The 18,966-nt window shown below is 41.6% G+C and overlaps 1 protein-coding gene across 7 annotated transcripts in view; it reads right to left on the bottom strand.

Moving 5' to 3' along the window:
- Positions 1 to 1,976: 1,976 nt before the first annotated feature.
- Positions 1,977 to 18,966, bottom strand: part of MGAT4D (MGAT4 family member D) — a 39,921-nt gene continuing 22,931 nt past the window's right edge. For 6 of the 7 annotated variants that reach the window (XM_037397289.1, XM_037397311.1, XM_037397319.1 and 3 more), the window contains 8 exons: positions 13,958 to 14,069; positions 12,893 to 13,023; positions 8,952 to 9,059; positions 7,888 to 8,081; positions 5,675 to 5,753; positions 5,475 to 5,553; positions 3,613 to 3,725; positions 1,977 to 3,065 (listed from right to left, as the gene is read on the bottom strand). In XM_037397289.1, coding sequence (XP_037253186.1) covers positions 3,039 to 3,065; positions 3,613 to 3,725; positions 5,475 to 5,553; positions 5,675 to 5,753; positions 7,888 to 8,081; positions 8,952 to 9,059; positions 12,893 to 13,023; positions 13,958 to 14,069 — 843 coding nt within the window. In that variant the 3' untranslated portion in view covers positions 1,977 to 3,038. The remainder of the gene's footprint in view (positions 3,066 to 3,612; positions 3,726 to 5,474; positions 5,554 to 5,674; positions 5,754 to 7,887; positions 8,082 to 8,951; positions 9,060 to 12,892; positions 13,024 to 13,957; positions 14,070 to 18,966) is intronic. The other variant, XM_037397294.1, reaches the window with a different exon arrangement.

Below are 18,966 nucleotides of genomic sequence, written 5' to 3'. Positions count from 1 at the left end.
TGGGGATTGTGTTGAGCCCAAGGTCCTATAAGCACATTTGTAAACAAAATTTGGCTCTGATTTGCACAGGCGTTACAAGGCTGAATTTTCCTACCCTAAGATTTTCACTAACCTGTCTGGTTACAGTCGCTGTCAGTTTATATACTGGAAGGGACCGTGTGGATCATGGCAGGTATTTCCCCTGCAGTCTTAGGCCAGTAGGCAATAGATGCTTACCTCGGAAGATTTCATCACTGGCCACAAAATATTGTACATTTACGAAAATGTATATGCTGTATTCACAGAATCAGAGAACAATCGGGGTTGGGTGGCACCTCTGGAGACCTCCCAGCCCAACCCCTGCCAAAGCAGGGTCACCCAGAGCGGGCTGCACTGAGCCGTGTCCAGGCGGGTTCTCAGTGTCTCCAGAGAAGGAGACCCCCCGGCCCCTCTGGGCAGCCTGCCCCAGTGCTCTGCCACCCTCACGGTGAAGAAGTTCTTCCTCCCGTTCAGAGGGAGCTGCCTGTGCCTCAGCGTGTGCCCGTTGCCCCTCGCCCTGTCGCAGGGCACCGCTGAAAGAGCCTGGCCCCGTCCTCCTGCCGCTGGCCCTGAAGATGTCTGCAGCCATCGATCAGAGCCCTCTCAGCCCTCCCTTCCCCAGGCTGAGCAGCCGCGGGTGTCCCAGCCTGCCCTCCCCCGGGAGGTGCCCAGGCCCCTCACCCCCTGCGCAGCCCCCGCCGGGCCCTCCCCAGCAGCTCCCTGTCTCTGGAACTGGGGAGCCCAGCGCTGGGCACAGCACTCCCGGGGCGGCCTCCCCAGGGCCGAGCTGAGGGGCAGGATCCCCTCCCTGCGCCTGCTGGCCACGCTCCTCCTCACGCCCCCCAGGGCGCCACCGGCCTCCTGGGCCACCGGGGCTGGCTGCCGGCCCAGGGGCAGCTGCTGTGCCCCGGCACTGCCCGGCCCTTCCCCGCAGAGCTGCCTCCCCGCAGGCAGCCCCCAGCCCCTGCTGGTGCGTGGGGCTGTGCCCCCCCAGGGCAGGGCCTGGCACCGGCCTCTGCTGGGCTCCATCAGGTCCCTCCTGCCCAGCTCTCCAGCCTGCCCAGCTCTCGCTGGATGGCAGCGCAGCCTCTGGGGCATCAGCCGCTCCTCCCGCCTTTGTACCAGCCACCAGCCTGCTGAGGGGACGCTCTGTGCCTTCGCCCAGGTCACCGGTGAATCAGCTGAACGGGACTGGGCCCAGCGCTGAGCCCTGGGCAGCACCACTGGCCACAGGCCTCCAGCTGGGCTCTGCGCTGCTGGTCGCAGCCCTCTCAGCTCCGCCGTTCAGCCCGTTCTCAGTCCACCTCACTGTCCATTCATGTAAGGTGCTAAAGCACTTCGTGTTAGGAGAGAGAATGACTTCAAATAACTCAATTTTGCCTTTCATTCATGTAAACTAAGTTGTGTTTTACTCCCTTGTACAAGCTTTTGTGACTAAGTATCTCAGACGCCTATATTAGTAGAGGGAAAAACATGACCTGAAAGGTGATTCTGAGCAAGGTCAGAGGGAGGTGGCTCTGCCCTCCTCATGCCAGGTAGTTTGCTGCAGAGCCACTTTATTTCCCTTTTTTCCCTAGCTGCAGTTTTAGCCACTGCTTTTTAACAAGACACTGGTCTCAGTTTCACTTAACCCTTCTTTTTACTGTAAGCGCTGATGGATAAAGTTGTCCCTCTCTGTGTCTCTAAGCGTTCTGGATTACTGCATTACTTCTTAACATGCATTAAACACTTAATCTAATGAAGGCTGCAGTATTTGATCCAAGAAATATATGCATACGTACGTATCTATATCTACACGCACAAATATCTAGCACCACAGTGTGTGATACTATAAATTATCAAAATAATATTAGAGATGGTCTTTAACGAAACTCCCTTCTGAACTGTTTTAACATTAGAAAATTATTTTCATCTTATTCTAAATAAAAATACTCTTACATTAAGAATACACTTCTACATTAATTTAACCCATTTAATACAAATCCATGCACAAGTGTACAGTGCAGTTTATTTCTCGCTGTCTGCTGTTACGATGCAATGCATGTGCAGGAGAATGAGGGCACAACCATGCTGCAAATATTAAGGAAGCAATCCAGGAATTCTGCACATTAACAGGTGGATGTCCAAGGTGGATTGTAATTTCTCAAAAACATTTCAAATCAGACTACTGTGGTATACCTTCTGTTTTCAAATTTATATTGAGTTTTGCCTTGTGACCAAGAATTAAGTATCAGTACATACTGACTGTCAAATTATAGGATCCAAAACTTTATTTAAATAATTTACTTTCTACAAAAATATAGTCATACATAATACCCTTATTATTTTCTGTATTTAATTCAATGCACAATTCACTGAAAAGATTTACAATCCTCCAAACAATACCTCTTTAAGTTTCAAGTTATTCAAATGGTAAATTGTAGGCACTTCCTATTTAAAAAATATTAAACATAACTTATGCTACATTAAGGCTGAAACACACTTCTGTTAAGTTTGAGATTCATTTTCATGTTTTCAAGATGTTCCTATTTCTGTGGACTGCTCTAAATACTTGCAATGAATATTGACAACTTTTTTTTCAGTTTCTACTTTCCCTCCAAAACTGACTAGTTCTTAGTGGAGTTGAAAACTGTGTCCTTAATATTTTTCAAAAACATCCATATTTTTAGTTCTGGTGAAACTTACCATACTTTTTTGCTTAAGTCCCTGAGACAGGCTGTAATGCCTTATCAATTGTTTATCACAGTATGTATCGAATGTTGCCATGCTAAGGTGAGATTTTTATATAAAACACCTTATCAAGAATATCTTATAGAAATTACTAACATAACTGGGTTCTTTATATCTTTTAACTATTAAATCTTTATATAAAGAATATTATCTCAACTCTTTCCTAATACACAGTATTAAGAATTAAATGGGTTTGGATTTGTTCTTTTCACCCAGCCAGTTTTTTGTTGCTGTTGGCCTAGTTTACAAGCAATTTGTAACAAGTGACATGGCAAAAGAAATCGTTTTTTTCAGTTTTCAGATGCCTTGATAAGTACCTGAAAAAACCCAAAAATACATTATTTTCTAAAATCTGCAGAAGCATTGCCTAAGACATTAGCTTTTCCCTTGTTCCAACTATAGCTATAGTTTAAGGCTGTAGTAATTCTCAGTAATTCTCTCCAGTTACTTCTGCCAAATACTTCCTACTTATGGGTTCACATGCATTCAGAAACTTGGGTGAAACTTGAATAATAAAAAAAAAGTAACATGTTCATCTGAAAAAATGTGCACATTATACCTAATATCCAAGATAGTGACTGGAAAAGCTAGAAAAGTCTCCCTGTCTCCTTTGGTTGGTTGGTTTATCATGACCCAAATTCTGGTGGCTGTACTTACAGCACTGCAAAACTGGAGAATTGCCCCATTTGAGTATTTCCAGCACTTTCTATGAAGTAAATTTAAGTTCTCCCCTGAATAATTACTATAATTCAAAGTCCCATTCAAAATTAAATAAAAATTAATGATTATCAATACTGTATGGTAAGAAGAACTGAAATTCATTTAATAAAGTTTTAATTAAAATGTTTTTATTAACATGCTTACCTCACTAATGATTGCCCATACAGGAGAATCAGAATTGACCAATAAACGAATAGCCTGTATTTTTCCTATTGACTGATCGACACTGCCTTCTGCAATTCCATTTTCAAAAGCCCCTAAATAAAAAATAAAACAAGACCTGTAAAAGCTTATATCAGAATGAAATACACTTCCAAGTAAATTTATACAAAAGCTCTAAATTCCAAATTATAAATTAACTCCAGCGATAGGACATTAGGGGAAAAAAATCTTTTGGAAGAGGTCAAACAGTAAGATGAAGCTATAAACAAGAAGGATTCATTCCTTCAGTTACAGCAACTAGGAGCTGGAGAAGAATACAAGAAAACAAAGAATCTATAGCTACAAATGTTAAAAAAAAAATTTATATGTGTTAGTAGTGACCATATACATATGGCGCACATGTTCATGTAAATAATCTAAAAGAGCTTTTTCTGAAAAGTAAGATTATTTTTAAAAAGATATTTTTAGGAATCATGGACCAGTTCTGCTGCATTTTTTCACCAGTTCAATGCTTTTGAACTAACCTTGTTAAACTGGCATTAAATCGCTGCAGACAAATGAAAAACGCTCATCCCATGTCTGATATTAATTTCTGATCAACTTGCTTGTGCAACTGTGAGTTGCCAGCATTTCAGTTTGGACCTCTACTTAAAACAAAACAGCCATGAGGAGCTAGGAGAGAGGAGCCGAGGTGGGAGAGAGGAGCAAGTCAAAGCAAACCAGAAGCCCTGGTGAGGTGAAAGTGGTTCATTGGGAGAAAAGTGCAGTTATGTGGTAGAAAAGACAGAAGAAAGTGGCAAGCAAAGCATATCTCCCAATAGTCTGTTTCTGTTTGCATAGTAGCATTTTAGTTGAGGTAACAGCAGAACCCGGGCCTTGGCAAACACGCGGAGAATCCCCAGTTCATTTAAGAGAAGCCCCGCACCACCCTGAGGAAGGAAGAAGGGGAAGCAAGGGTGGGGGTCAAAAGGGGGTTCTCCATTGCCTTATGCTTCCCCTTCATTTCAGGTTGGAGCACAAGCTAATGCTGTCATAATCAAGAAATCCTTATCTTCAGCTAAGGCTGCAAAATCCAAACCAGAATCAATTATCCGATGTTGGGGGCTGACCCTGGCCGGACACCCGGTGCCCACCGGAGCCGCCCTGTCACTGCCCTCCTCAGACGGGCAGGGGGAGAGAAAATGCAGCAAAAGGCGCCTGGTTGAGACAGGGACAGGGAGCGCCCTCCGTTACCGCCATGGGCAAAAAGGACCTGACTTGGGGAAATTAGTTTAATTTATTACCAATCAGATCAGAGTAGGGTAACGAGAAATAGACCCAAACCTCAAAACCACCTTCCCCCCACAGCTCCCTTCTTCCTGGGTTTACCTTCCCTCCCGATCGTCTCTCCCCCGCCACCCCCCCAGCAGCGCAGGGGAACAGGGGTCACCTCAGCCCCCCACACGCTGTCCCTGCCGCCCCCTCCCCCACAGGGGACCCCTCACACCCTGCCCTGCCCCAGCCGGGACCCCCGGCAGGCTGCCCCCCACCGCAGCCCCTCAGGCCCGGCCGGCTCCAGCGTGGGCCGCCTGGCATCGGCTCCATCGGACACGGGGGAAGCTTCCAGCAGCTTCTCACAGAAGCCGCCCCTGTAGCCCCCCTGCTACCAAAACCTTGCCACACAAACCCAATACATCCTGTTAAGACCTTGCAGAGACTGCAGTTAATATGCAGTAGCGCAAAGGGTTTCTTTTTGTCACTAGTTCACCTTGGAATATTACAGAGTTACTAAAATTCTCAAATGCAGAAATATTCTATATGTAAGAACAAAATTTCTGGTTCCGAAGTGACAGTAATCAATTTACCTATTTTTAAATATCCGTCTTTGGTTGCTGGGTAGTTAAATTTACCTCCATTGTCAACCAGTTCTTTCCTTAGCATTTCCTGTAAAAAAACAAAACAATAAAATCTCCAGAAATATTTTCTAGGGCATGACATTTTATGCTGAACATCATTCTTAACATGAAATAGCACTGTGCATTACAGTTGGAAATGAGAGACTTACATCAGCTGGCAACACTTCCACGGTGGTGTTAAACAGTTTGTCACCTGGGTGCTCCATGTTACCACTCCTGAAAAAATACCTGATGATATGAAGGTATATTATTTCCAGGTATTCTATACTTTAGAAAAGTTCTAGGGAAGTAATTCTTTCCAGATTTGATAGAAAGTTTTAAATACCTTTTCTTTAATTAGTTGTGGGCTATAAAGAACAGAAATAGGCGTTGAAACTTCCCACTGTGTGATCAAATCATATTAGAAGCTTTTTATTTTAAACAGAACAAGCATTAAAACCGTCTTTTGCTGGAGCCAGGAATGCAAGTGTTCCCCCTTTCCAGTGCTCAATTTCTAAATAAATTAACTTTCCAGGTTTAAACAGCTAAGGAAGATCTGCCCTCTGATCTGTTCCTATCATCCTACAGCCAAAGGTGAGATGGGCCTTTGGAATGCAATGGCAGGAAAAATCCCTGTTTCTGCTAGACCATATGCTACATGCCAAGAGAATCCCCCTTTTTATCAATACTGTTCAATTCAGGTGCTTCTAAATAATCTCCTTTATAGCCAATGAACAGCAGCACTGTCAAAGCTAGAATCCAAGCAAAAAACAATTATGAGATTAAAAAAATAAGAATAAAAATCCCTGTTTGGTTTTAAATGTCTGGCATTAGAGTTCTTAGGCTTTTAGATCCCAAAAGGGCTAATGAAATTTAAAGCATCAGTCTCCCTTTTCTGGTATCAAACATTCAAGACGACCACCAAATATTACAGGATTAACTATACATTTTCACAGGATAGCAAAGGGATGAGGCTGGGACTAGCGATTAGGCAATACCATCTGTAAATGAGTTTCATCCAGTACAGCTTCCTAATGACAGGGACATGCAAAAATACAGGCTACCCAAGCTTCCCAAAGCAAAATCTAGTTAACTGTTGATCACAGAACACCAGTGTTTATTACGACTGTTATTTAGCGCAGCTCACTAGATGGAGATACAGGCTTGCTTTCTTAAGATTTTTTTTTTTTTTAAATAGATGAGACATCTACAGTCTTTGCAAAAATGGAAGTCTCAGTTTTGTGACCAATTTGGCGAGGAAGTGTAACAACTGTGAAGGAGTTTTCTCTCTGAATTATCATTAGAGAGATATGGTCATTATGGTAATTTGTGTCAGAGACACTCTCCTGGAACCACATTTCTTGCTGGGTTATTTAACTCAGATCTGTTCTCCAGTCTGACACAGAGAGAAGAAGAAACTTTGCTGAACCAGGCAGAACTGCTTCTTTTGTTGCCAACCTCAGTTTGTATTGTTCATAAAGTAAGTCCTTCTGAAAAACACTTCCCTGTCTCCAGCTACAGGTGTCTCTTCCTTTCAAATACACCCAAGCTGAATGATTTGAAGATAGAGAAGACAGTTTCATCCTTTAGAATGAGAAAAACATGCAAGGTGGATTTTGGCTGTAGATCCAAACACATGAAATTAGAAGTTTGGCTGTGACCCAAGTGTTCAAGCTGTCATTACAGGCAATGGAGATACACTCCATGCAGTCACAGCAACTGACTCAGGTGACCAAACAGAGAATGAGATGAAGGTGTCTAGCTTCCACTGACTGCATCAAGTAGATCTCTGCCACATATAGTAGGAGCTTACACATCTGCCTTATGTAGACATCTCTACGGTAAACACCTACATTCAAGTCTTTGAATCTTCAATTGAATCCCACCTTTATTAATTCACTTTTCATCATTTCCCCACAATACTTGTATTTTCTCTTTGCTTTCACCTACGCTGCTAAGTGTGTGGTCTGGGACATGGCCTTTGACTTGACATCATGCAAACAACCTTTCTGTTGACAACTACAGAAATAAAGCTTTCACTGACTCCATTGATGAGTTATTATGTTATATATATTATCCTATATATTATCATTATAATATATCATTAATTAAAAACAAATTCCTTTGAGAATTATCTTAAGAGAATTTAACAGAAGAAATAAAGGGGAAAATATCCAAGAAGCTCTCTAATTACCAAGGAAAAAATGTATTTCAGGAGGGAAGGTCAAGAAAGGGAGCAGATAAATTGCAAATCATTGATTTTTTGTCAGTAAAGAGGCTATGGTTTATGCGCATGGTTAAGCCCTGGTGATTTTGAACAGACTCAGTAATTTCCAAACTGGACACATGTAGGCTTCCATATTCTATATCATGTGATACTTACTTTTCAACTTTTAGTGGATTTAAAAAGGTGAAGCTGATGTAGTCACCTGCCACTGGAGCTGAAGCCCAAAACCAGTCTTTTCCTTTATAAACTTTTTCCAAGGTATATTGCTGGTATATTCTTAGGCTTGTATCCACTTTTGCAGGTGGATTATTATGTGCTTTATGTAGCACGTTTTGGCCAAAATCTTTATCCTGTTGGATATAAAGAAATGTAATTTCGTTCATAAAAAAAAAAAAAAAAAAGTGCTCCTATATCTTGAATTACTACAGGAAGCTATTCCAGAAAATAATTACCTCAGTGTCAAAAATACACAATCTATTTCTAACACAAACAGAATATTCATTTCAGTGTAATCACTGAGACTTATGTTATAATTTGCAGACAGAGCTGTACCGATTGCTTCTCAGTTGCCTAGATTTCAAAATAAACTTCACCACAGTAGGCTATTTCATAGTTTTCTACTATGCCTTCTGCCAGAACATCTGATACTGGTCTCCGCTAGAGGCTAGGTGAACCTCTAGTCTGATCCAACACAGCAATTCCAATGATCTCACAGCTAGTCTAAATGGGGCCATCAGGACATCCCTGAAGTCTGGGGATTGCTCTTGTCCTTATCAGATACACGGTAGATCCGCAGTTTCCCCTCCAAACTCTCCCTAAAAATCTATGGCCGTCACAATAGCCACACCCTTACGGTACCAGTATACCTTCTTCTTAATAGTCCACGGTAGATTATTCAGCCAAAACAAATCATCACAGCCGTTTGTGTCTGTAATGGTGCAGAGCACGTGAAACCTTGTGCTGCAGAGAGGGTTCCTACATGCCATGAAATGCTACTATGACTGGTACAAGTGTTCAGATTAGAGATGCAAAGATGTCTGTGGAGCAGCAGTGTGCCCCACCTGCAGTTCAGATCCCAGGTCAGCGTTCTCCCCCAAATCTGTAACTGGATAGGGAAATGCCATCTAATGCCAAAGATGCAATGCTTGAAACTGATTTGAGAAACAAGTTGGAACACAAGCTTATAATTTAGAAATAGGGCATTAATTTCTTGTCCTTACTTTCAAATTTTGTATCTTCCCAGCCAATGATGAATAAATTCCTACATGCTGAAAGAGAGATGGTTTAGCACGGATACGTAACTTTGCCTTTTCCTTTTCACAGTGTATCTGGAAAGAAAGTAAAATAAAAGGGAATGAAGGTGTACTTAAATAAAGGAGAGAGACACTAAGTTCCATAAAGCAATTTCATTCTGTATTTAATATCTATATTTAAATGAATAACTGTTAGATTAACAGTCACCTTATTTCAAATACACTGTTTCTAGACCTGAACTTGTAATTCCAGTCATGGTGCTATGTAGATTTAAAGGCTCAACCACCACTAATGTAGGGATTTCTGCACTGTATGCCATCAATCACACCTCAGAGTGGCAAAAATGGATCTCAGATCTGAAACTGATTTTTTTTTTAACTGTTTCTGGTAAATTTCATTTCAACTCTTGGCCTTGCCGTATCATTCTAATTAAACTATTTTGACCAAAAGTGACCTTCTTGAGATAGGTTCTGGTTACATTTCAACCTTTATCATTTTGGCTCTTGCTGCTATGTTTGAGAGGCTTATAATGTACTGTACTATAAGTTATGTATCTTTTACCTTATAATCTGATAAAGCACTTGGGATACTGTATTTCAATCCCAATTTTCCAGTTAAGTACACTTTGTGACATGATATATACCATGGAATTACATAACTGTAATTGGTACTAATCTTGGAGTTTCTTGATTTTTGAATGATAGCAAATTACTATTTTAAATGTAATTTTAGCTCTGTATCTATAGAGCATCATAGTTTGATACAATGAAGCGAACATGCTACAATAATTAATGAGGTGTAATGAAGCATAATGGCAGGGAACAGAACAATGAGCTAAAATGAGACTCCTTGGGCTCTGCCCTCGGTTTTGCCACAGAATTATTATATGAGTTTGGAAGATCATTTAACTTCTCTGTGTCACAGGTCTTACATCCTTAGATTTGAGGGGATAATGTCTTTACCTCTTCAGTCAAGTGCCTTCAGTTCTATAAAAGAAAAATGTTACATAAACTTTATCAATACCTTCTGAAGCTAGAAGGGATAAAGACTTCACTCAGCTGGTTTAAACACCAAAACTCATGGGGGATTTATGGTTTCCACAGTAGTACTAATTAAAAGTTCAAAAACACCTGGAAGGCTATAAAAATAACCAAGTATTTTTATGTTTGCCCACAGCAGATGTTCAGCAAAACAATGTAAAAACACAATGCATGCAAACTGATCCATTGGCAGCTGTTTCTTTGAAAAGCACGCTATACTTTTGTTAGAAAAAAAAAATCATTAGAAGAAAATAAATTTGCGAACTTTCTACCGACAGGGTTTGCAGTTCATCCCCTATAATAACGCGGTCTCTAGCATGTCTCCTGTTATGCTACGGCAGCACCACCAAAAGAGCTACTTAGGGTAGCGGCTGAGAATAACCAGCAGCACTGGACTGGTGTGGTCATTTGTGCAGAAACTGAGATAAGGCTCCTCGCTGGGGCAGGGCTCCCGTCTGCAGCCTGCTGGTCCCCGCCACACTTGCTAGGTAATGTGCTGCTGCATATGATCACAGAGCCACAGTCTGGGTTCAGAGGGACCTTTAAAAATCATGTAGTTCCAACCCCCTGCCACGGGCAGGGACACCTTCCAGTATCCCAGGTTGCTCCCAGCCCCGTCCAGCCTGGCCTTGAGCACTGCCAGGGATGGGGCAGCCACAGCTGCTCTGGGCAGCCTGGGACAGTGCCTCACCACCCTCATAGTGAAGAATTTCTTCCTAATATCTAATTTAGATCTACCCTCTTTCAATTTAAGACTGTTGCCCCTTGTCCTGCCACAACAGACCCTGGTAAAAAGTCTTTCACTGTCTTTCTCATAAGCCCCCTTTAAGTACTGGAAGGCCGCTGTAAGGTCTCCCCGGAGCCTTCCCTTCTCCGGGCTGAACAACCCCAGCCCTCCCAGCCTGTCCTCACAGGAGAGGTGCTCCAGCCCTCCGATCATCTTTGTGGCCTTCCTCTGCACTTGCTTTAACAGGCCCACGTCTTTTGTACGGTGGCCCCCAGAACAAATGATGGTTCACAGGAGGTAAACATGAAGTTTCTGAACCACACAGAGATCTGATGGCTCTGATCATCACAAACTGTCTTTTCCAGCTCAGTGAACAGACGTGGCTGAATCTTGCTATGTTAATACTCAGCCCAGGCTGAAAACACGCCAGACACCCATCACCACAGGATGGCACATAAAAGCCACAACCTGGTGCCCCGTTGGCGCTCCTGTGAGGTGCAGTGTGTGATCACTTAGCGACATCCTTAGTTGCTCGGAAAGGGGAAAGCGTGAGGATTTCTGTCAGCTTGCCCTCTCTGGCACCTGTATGAAAGCCCACTGCCTTAATCTGTTGAACAGAGGAGCAGCAGCAGCTGGGACCCTTGTTCTTCTCCCAGCCTCCACTTTCTGCATTCCCACAAATAGTCCAAGCAGGTCATGCCGCTGGTCATTCTCACCCCAGGGCTGCTCGAGACTGACGTGTCTCAATAGGTTTTTGCAGCCCGCAGCAATTGAAATTGCAATTGCAGAAGTGAAACTCACTAGAAACTTGCTGATACCGCTCTGCTTCAGCTCGGCCAGGGCAGACGCGCCTGAGCTGCCTGCCTGCCTTTCAGGAGCACAGCTTTGTTTTAAGGGTGAATCAGGTCTTATAAGCTAGAAGACTCATTTAAAAAATAAAAGTAAAATGTTTCATTGAGTTGGCACATGCTAGAACAGATCTAGAATAGATGATGTTAACATAACAGTATCTTTTTTTTTAATTCTGTTATCACAGGTTGGCAAGAACCTAAATTAAAGGTACTTGAGGCTCACTCTGACTCCTATGAGCCAGCCTAACCCATGCAGTAGGATGTCTTACTCTTATCTGTATGAAGTGGGAACAGAGACTCCTCCAGTGGCCTCACTAAGTGTAGAAGCAGGGACCTTCCGTTATCCCCAGGGGTCACCCCTGCTACGCAGTAAAACTTGAAGCTTGTTTGTTCCGCTCCCCTCCATCTCCAGCTCTGCACAACTCCTGTCTGTCTCTTCTCCCTTCTTTATTAATGCAAAAGTAAAAAAAACTAGCTACACAAATCAAATAAAACTCTTCAGCCTTAAAAACCAAGAAGGAGCAGAAGCTCTGGTCAGTCCTCTATGGCACAGTCTGTTATACAAGAAGCGTGTGGGCAGTGACCAGCACCAAAGACTGGTGAGAGAAAAAACACAAAAGGACATACAGAAATACTCAGCATATCATTTGGCTCACCTGTAGTGCTAGAAACGGCACCTTTTGCAATTCAACACAACTCTTTCTTTCATTTTTATTGAAAAGTGTCATTTAGTTCGATCAATCTACGTGTTTCCCTGCACGTTTGGTTATTTTTCAGGCAAACAGTCAGTGTTTTTCCCAGATAGCAAAAGATTTAAAGCAAAACACTTAAGTTCAGCTTCCTGAAAGAAAGGAATTGGTACGCAAAATTCAGAATGACTGTGATTGCAAAACTGTATGCTTTACTGACTTTCATATTAGCAGGTCAGCAGAAAGTTATGCAAGTGGTAGCCCACGTAGCTTTACATATGCAAAATTTTCTTTGGTGTTGCAGGGTTGCCTACGTGACCAGCTGCAGGCAGATGTGAGCTTGTGCTGTCCATGTTGTGAGCTGATGGAGACAAAACAGCTCTGGTGTGGAAACGTGAATCTCTGTGTCAGGCATCTCCACGTGCCCTAATGGGCTCAAACACTGTGCCACTCTGTAGAGATCTGCAGCAGATCTTTCCCCACAAACTCCAAAGTAAGTCAGGTTTGAAAGATTTCTATTCTGTTTTTTGAAAATAAATTATTTTGCCACCAAGACTGTTTGAATATTACTTATGTTCATAAATTCATAGACATACTTACTGCATCCTTTTCTGGATTGCACACTTTAACCCAGAGCAGGTGGTCCATAAGCCAGTCTATGGGCTTATCTTTATAGAACATGAGAAAAAAATCCACTATGAGTGGCAAGTCTTCCGATTTAAACAATTTTCCTGAAAGCAAGACAAGAAGTTGCATATTCAGATATTTTCATTGCTGTGCAAAAACCACCAGCTTTATGTTTACTCCTGTCTTAAACACATGGATGTAATTCTGATATTTAGTGAAAATTTCACACAGAGTCCAGCTTTGAAGAATTGCTTATCCTCCAGCTTGTTAGGATCTTGAACAGATTTCCATCCCATGCCTGGAGATATTCTCACACAGCCAACCAGTCAGTTAATAAAGCACACAGTTATATCCTGGTTCCAAACACAAATCTGCCAGTCACCTCTATCAGTGTGTCGGATAAAATGGAGTCTGAATAATTCCTTAAAATGCTACACATGCAATTTCACTGGCAATACTATACTGACTATCTTTAAATTAAGACCTAGGTATGAGAAGTGTTGCTTTTAAAATACTATCACTGTTCATTTCATTCTCTTGCTGTTTGTATCAGGATATTTTGTTAGGTTTCTTTGTTTGACCTAACACGTGTAAGGTGTGATCACAAGTAAATAGTATTAGAACCAGAGAAAAAATATAAAAAGAAAATTAGACTAAAAATAACAAAAATACTTCCCTATGATATGGGATGCATGTTCTGCTCCACAAAGGAAAGGAAGTGGATTTTTTTTTTTAATTGATTGTTCAAATTCCATTCCTGAAAAGACTACACACTACAGGAGCACATAGTACCCCGAGATGAAACAATTTGCTTCTTATGGGAACCCAGCCACTAGATCCTAAGCTGAGGACACTCTGCATTAAAAAGACAGTTTTAAAGAGCACAAAAAGTAAAAGACTTTTGGTAGGAGCTTTCCTGAAGAACCAAGGGAGTTTTGATACGAGTCCTTCCATGCTTTGAAATGTAATTCTGAGTGAGAGCTACTTGACCTATGCAGCTCCAAGTCCAACTGATCCTGCTGAGGTCTTAATACTTACCAATAAATCCAAGCTGGGAGAACTCCAGAATCATCCACTCTTGGGACTGCTTAGCAGCAAAGTCTTTTATACTTTGAATATAACCAGGTTTGGCTATTATATCATCTTCTAGCTAGGTGAGGGAAAAAAGCAACAAAAAAGAGAAGGCAAGTGGTAGTTTTATTGCTTGCAGAGGGGGTGGTGACGTTGCCGTGTGTAAGCGATAACTGGATTGTGTTTGACTGGTGTGCAGTGTGCACCGAAGCTGTGCCAAAGTACAGTGGATTGCTATTTAGCTTCTACATATATCTCTGTTTCAGTATCATTCACTAAGTATTTATTTACACAAGTGACTATAATGCCATGAGTGCTCCTCACTTTCTTGAGTAAAGACGGCCTCCCTACCTTAAGGGGATCTCACTTAACAGAAAACACGAAGCAAAAAGATAGAGGTTAAGGAAGAAGACAGCAGACAGTTTGTACTGAAGTTGTAGAAGCACTGGTAAGCAGCAGGAGCAAACTGTTTGAGAAGAGAGGCATCTAAAGCAAACGGATGGAAGATCTGTAGAGCAGCCTGGGCAGGCTTTGTCGTACCTAAAAGGTGACCGAGAAGAACTGTGGATGAGTCCTGAGACACTAGTAGAAAGCAAGTTGTTTCAGGGAATACTAGTCATGAAAGAAGGAACGTGCTGTGAATCGCACTGAAGGACAGGAATACACAGAGCTTTTGAGGTGTTATGAAGGCTGACGCCGAATACAGCAGTAGAGCCAGCTAGAGGATACTTGGAAAAGGAGACTGACATCCATCAAGGAAATGGGAAAGGCCTTGGCTGCATTTTTGCACGGCTTTCAGAGAAGAATAAGGGGATCTGAAAAGCCAGAAGCTGTTCCATTACTAAAGCTGAGGATAATGAGTCCAGACAAGGAGTTTAGAGGTAACAACACAAAGGAAATAAATGAATTCCAGAAATAATTAGGGAGCAAGTAATTCAAAGTTTGAATTCAGTACGGATGTGAAAAACACAGCCTTCAGGAGAATGCTGTTGGGATGCAGTGTAATGATACAGTTAATTTGATCTAACTGCTGTACTTTGTTGGCCCTGGGGCTTGCCTGGTGGTGCTGGAATCTGGTTCAGAAAGCTAAATAAGTAGGAAATGACTGTTAGGAGAAAAAAAAAACCCAACCCATGGATTCCTGCTGGGTTTGTGTCCTCAACTGACTCAGCACAGAGTCAGCAGAGCTTCAGAGAGCAGACCCACAGGTTTTAGCTAAATTTGGCCATTATTGCAGGTGTAGGGGTGGCAGGGGAGAAATGCCTTGTCAACAGGGAACCCGGGAGGAAGCAGAACAAAGTTTGCAAAACAAGATTAAGAAATCTGGTTTGACCCTGTGAAGAGATCTGGTTTGACCCTGTTAGCTTTTGCTGATGGTAAGATAACAAAACCCAGACAGATGGAGACAAAACTGATCAAGATGAACGCATATTAACAGATTCTGAGATCTGGCGATGGCGCTGAGGTGACAGTTACGCAAAAGAGAACAACAGAAAAAAAAAAAAAAACCAAACATGAACTTACAAGAAATTTTGCATAACATTAAGTAAGATAAGAGTATTATCCAGTAGCTACATGTAAAGGGAGAAGAACAAGGAATCAGAGAGTTTCAGAGAATACTTAGAAGGAAATTGAGGAGCACCCAAAAAAAGACAAAGGGCAAAAAGAGGAGTATCTCAAAAACCTAGTGAGACCACCGTATCGAGAAACACTAGAAGAAAGCATACACAAGTAGTAAAGATGAAAAATACAGAGGCTGTGATGTAAAGGGAGTGTGAATGTGGTTATGAACTGAGAGCAGTTTTGCATAGTGAGAAGCCCGAAACAGTCTTGTCTGAAATTGACATTAAAAGGTGAGTATTAGAGAATGTAGTTTGAAATCCTACGTAGCACAGGACGTTAAAAGTTATTTATTTAACCCTGTACTGAACCCTATAACTTGTGTTCAACTAAAGCACGTCTTCTTGAAAAGCATCTGCCATTGCTTAAGAGATTTCAGTATCGGTTCTTTTTCAGTAAGTTACACTATGTGTGATTATGAACGTTTAGGATGTGGTACCCAAATTCTACTTCCAGTTTTTCTGGCTTCAGCTTACAGTCACTTGTTTTTCATATGCTCTTATCTACCAAAGGAGATAATGCAGTGGTTGCACACAGCTGGATCCGGAAGTTTAAGATATGAACTGTCTATTCCACTTGCCCCATTGTCATGAGGACACCAGCAGAACACACAACCGCAGCTGATTTCCCTTCACTCATCAGCACTTGGGGATGAAAAAAAGATACAGGCGCAATAGCAAGGCTATGTACAGTTCCTAAATGATAGACAATAAATGGGTTTTCATTCATTTTTCTTACATGGGTTATCCATCTAAGAGAAGTAAAAACAAAGAAGCAGCAAAAAAATGGTAGCATACAATGGAAGTGTAGGCATCAGACAGGAAAGGATCTCCCTTTCGAAATTAGGGTATTTTTATATTTTGAATCACTGTTCAAATTGTGTGTGTGTGTTTGTATCAATACAAAGATTAGTAATGGGTGTGTGTGTGTGTCTGTATGTCTGTGTGTGTGACACTGGAGAAATTGTATTAATGGTATAATGGTGCACAGATAAGTGCTGCTGACAATATATGTTACCAGTATATACATCTATGTTACATATAAATGGACAAAGCTTCCCCAACCTCTACAAAGAAAAAAATAATGAGGTTGAAAAAAAGCATGGCAGTAGTTCAGTTAACTAAATTTGAAGTTTTTAACAGATTTTTAACTGAAGATACTAAAAGATCTATTTAATGCGTGGGGTTTTTTGGTTCATCTGAGTGCTAATAGAAAACACTTCCCCAAAACTGCTGTATCTGAGTTTCTTTCAGGTGCTTGCAGATTTGAAATGTTTAATTACTACAGAATGAACTAAGTCTACAGACACAAAGCACAAATTCATGTCCTCACTGCTAGGCTGGGATCCGAGCGCCTGCTTTTATGGCTACGTTAGATCCCATTATCTTGTCTCTGACATTATCACAAGTGTCTCAGGGGGTGGACTCCAGGAAGTGGAAACAAGTATTTGAAAGTTCTCTTCGCTTTTTATTGCTGATTAAGAAGACTTCACAGAAAAGCCTGAAAGAAGAAGTAGCTGGGGCGGGGCAGGGGGGGAGTAAAACCAGCAAAGTAGAAGGGATGCTTCAAGTAGAAGAGATGCTTTAAGCAGGAGAGCTTGAGATGACTGATAGGATTTATTGTCTATTTTCAAAGATTATGTTTGATTGGTAGGTAAGGTTCACCCACAGTGTAACCCCATTAGCTTTAATGGGCTTCACTTCACAAAGCTACTTCATTAAATCCTGATTCAGCAGTATCCTAGAATGAGTGTTTACGTATTTATTCAGCAAAGATCTTGCTTGACTCATGACATCAACTGTTCTGTAGCCATCAAGACTAATCATGTATGCTTATCTTCTTTCGAAATTCAGAAGTTAATACCAGTCACCCAAATGATACTATTCCTGACAAAACGTTAAATAAAATCTAAGCTAGGTCAAGCGTTCCCTAAGATTGCTGAAGTAAATCTTTGTACAAGGCTGAGGAAAGGGATTTTTAAGTTATTTGCTTTCTGTTAATACAAGGCTTCCAAATGGAGGGAGATCATAACTAACTTCGTGGCAGCATGTGTTCCTCCTTTTCACCTGTACTCAGGGCAGACCAGCATCTGTGCTACATCTACTCTACACCTGTACTCAGGGCAGACCAGCATCTGTGCTACAGAAGCGGCTACAGACTGGACACACAAATGAAGAAATGGATATACTAGGTAACGGTATGAGGAAGGCATAGTTTCTTTCTAAGAAAATTCTGAATGCAGCCATAACTGCCACTAGCCCATCACAATCCAGCTGTAACACAGTTCAGTCCTTATATAATACATATAGGGATATATATAATATATCCAAATAACACAGTTCAGTCCTTATATGATGTCTCAGTTAAAAACCCCACATATTCTCAAAATTTCTTTAAAAATGGAAATACATAAGTAAGTAATTTCCATGCAAGCATGAATGCTCAGAGAACTTTGTAATAGAAAGGGCCATTAAGTATGCTTAACATTTCCCTTCACCGTGCCTTAATGCTCTAGTGCACTTAGAAGACTTGGGTAGCACTCTTGAAAACATATGAAAGTCATGGGAAAATACTTCATTTTCCAGTAAACCTTAACTGTTCAATAGATGACATTTTTCTTTGTCCACCTGTCTCTTGTGCCAACGCCAGATTTCAGAACAGAGCACAGGCTCCTGAGCAGCCCAGCTGCAATGCTTTTGTGTTAAATGCTGACGAGACTTGCCCAAGATGCCAGCTCTGGTGGTCATCTGCTTCTGGTAATCTTGTGATGTACTTAAGTGATACAGAGTCTGAGGCCTGTTGGAGCAGGAGAAGACCCAGGAAAACCAAGAACTAAACAAAACGCTGTTCTGAGTTTTTTTTAAAAAACTGTTGACATTCATGAGCTACATGAAATTTTCTGGAGGTGTTCCATTATTGAACAGTCATGATAAATTTGGCAAACTCTGGTGGCGATTATCATCTTTGTGCAGTGCAAATTAACAAAAACCTAGAATGATGGCTAAACTTAAGCCTGAATGCATGGGGATCTTCTTAAAGTCTAATACTCTAAATCCTCTGGAGAATTTAGGATCTGTACCAGCTTGCAGTTTAACCTTGTCTCCAGCATCGCGACACCGGTATGTTTCCGTGCCTGTTAAGGGGGTTTTGGTTCATTGTGATCTGGGCTACAACCTGGACCCACCACCACTCTTCTGTCTTGCTGCACCAAGTGAAAACACATTAAACTGACTTTCTTAACCTAATCAAATTAGGGTTTCATGCTTCAGTTACCTTTACTCAACCTCACAAATGACAGGAAGGTACAGATGGATTTAATCAAATAGTACCTGGCTGCAGGATGTATATAAACACAG

This window comes from Falco rusticolus, chromosome 1 (assembly GCF_015220075.1).
Source record: "Falco rusticolus isolate bFalRus1 chromosome 1, bFalRus1.pri, whole genome shotgun sequence".
NCBI classification, from domain to species: domain Eukaryota; kingdom Metazoa; phylum Chordata; class Aves; order Falconiformes; family Falconidae; genus Falco; species Falco rusticolus.
Note: the sequence above shows the minus strand (reverse complement) of the source record. Positions and strands in the feature narration are given on the sequence as shown.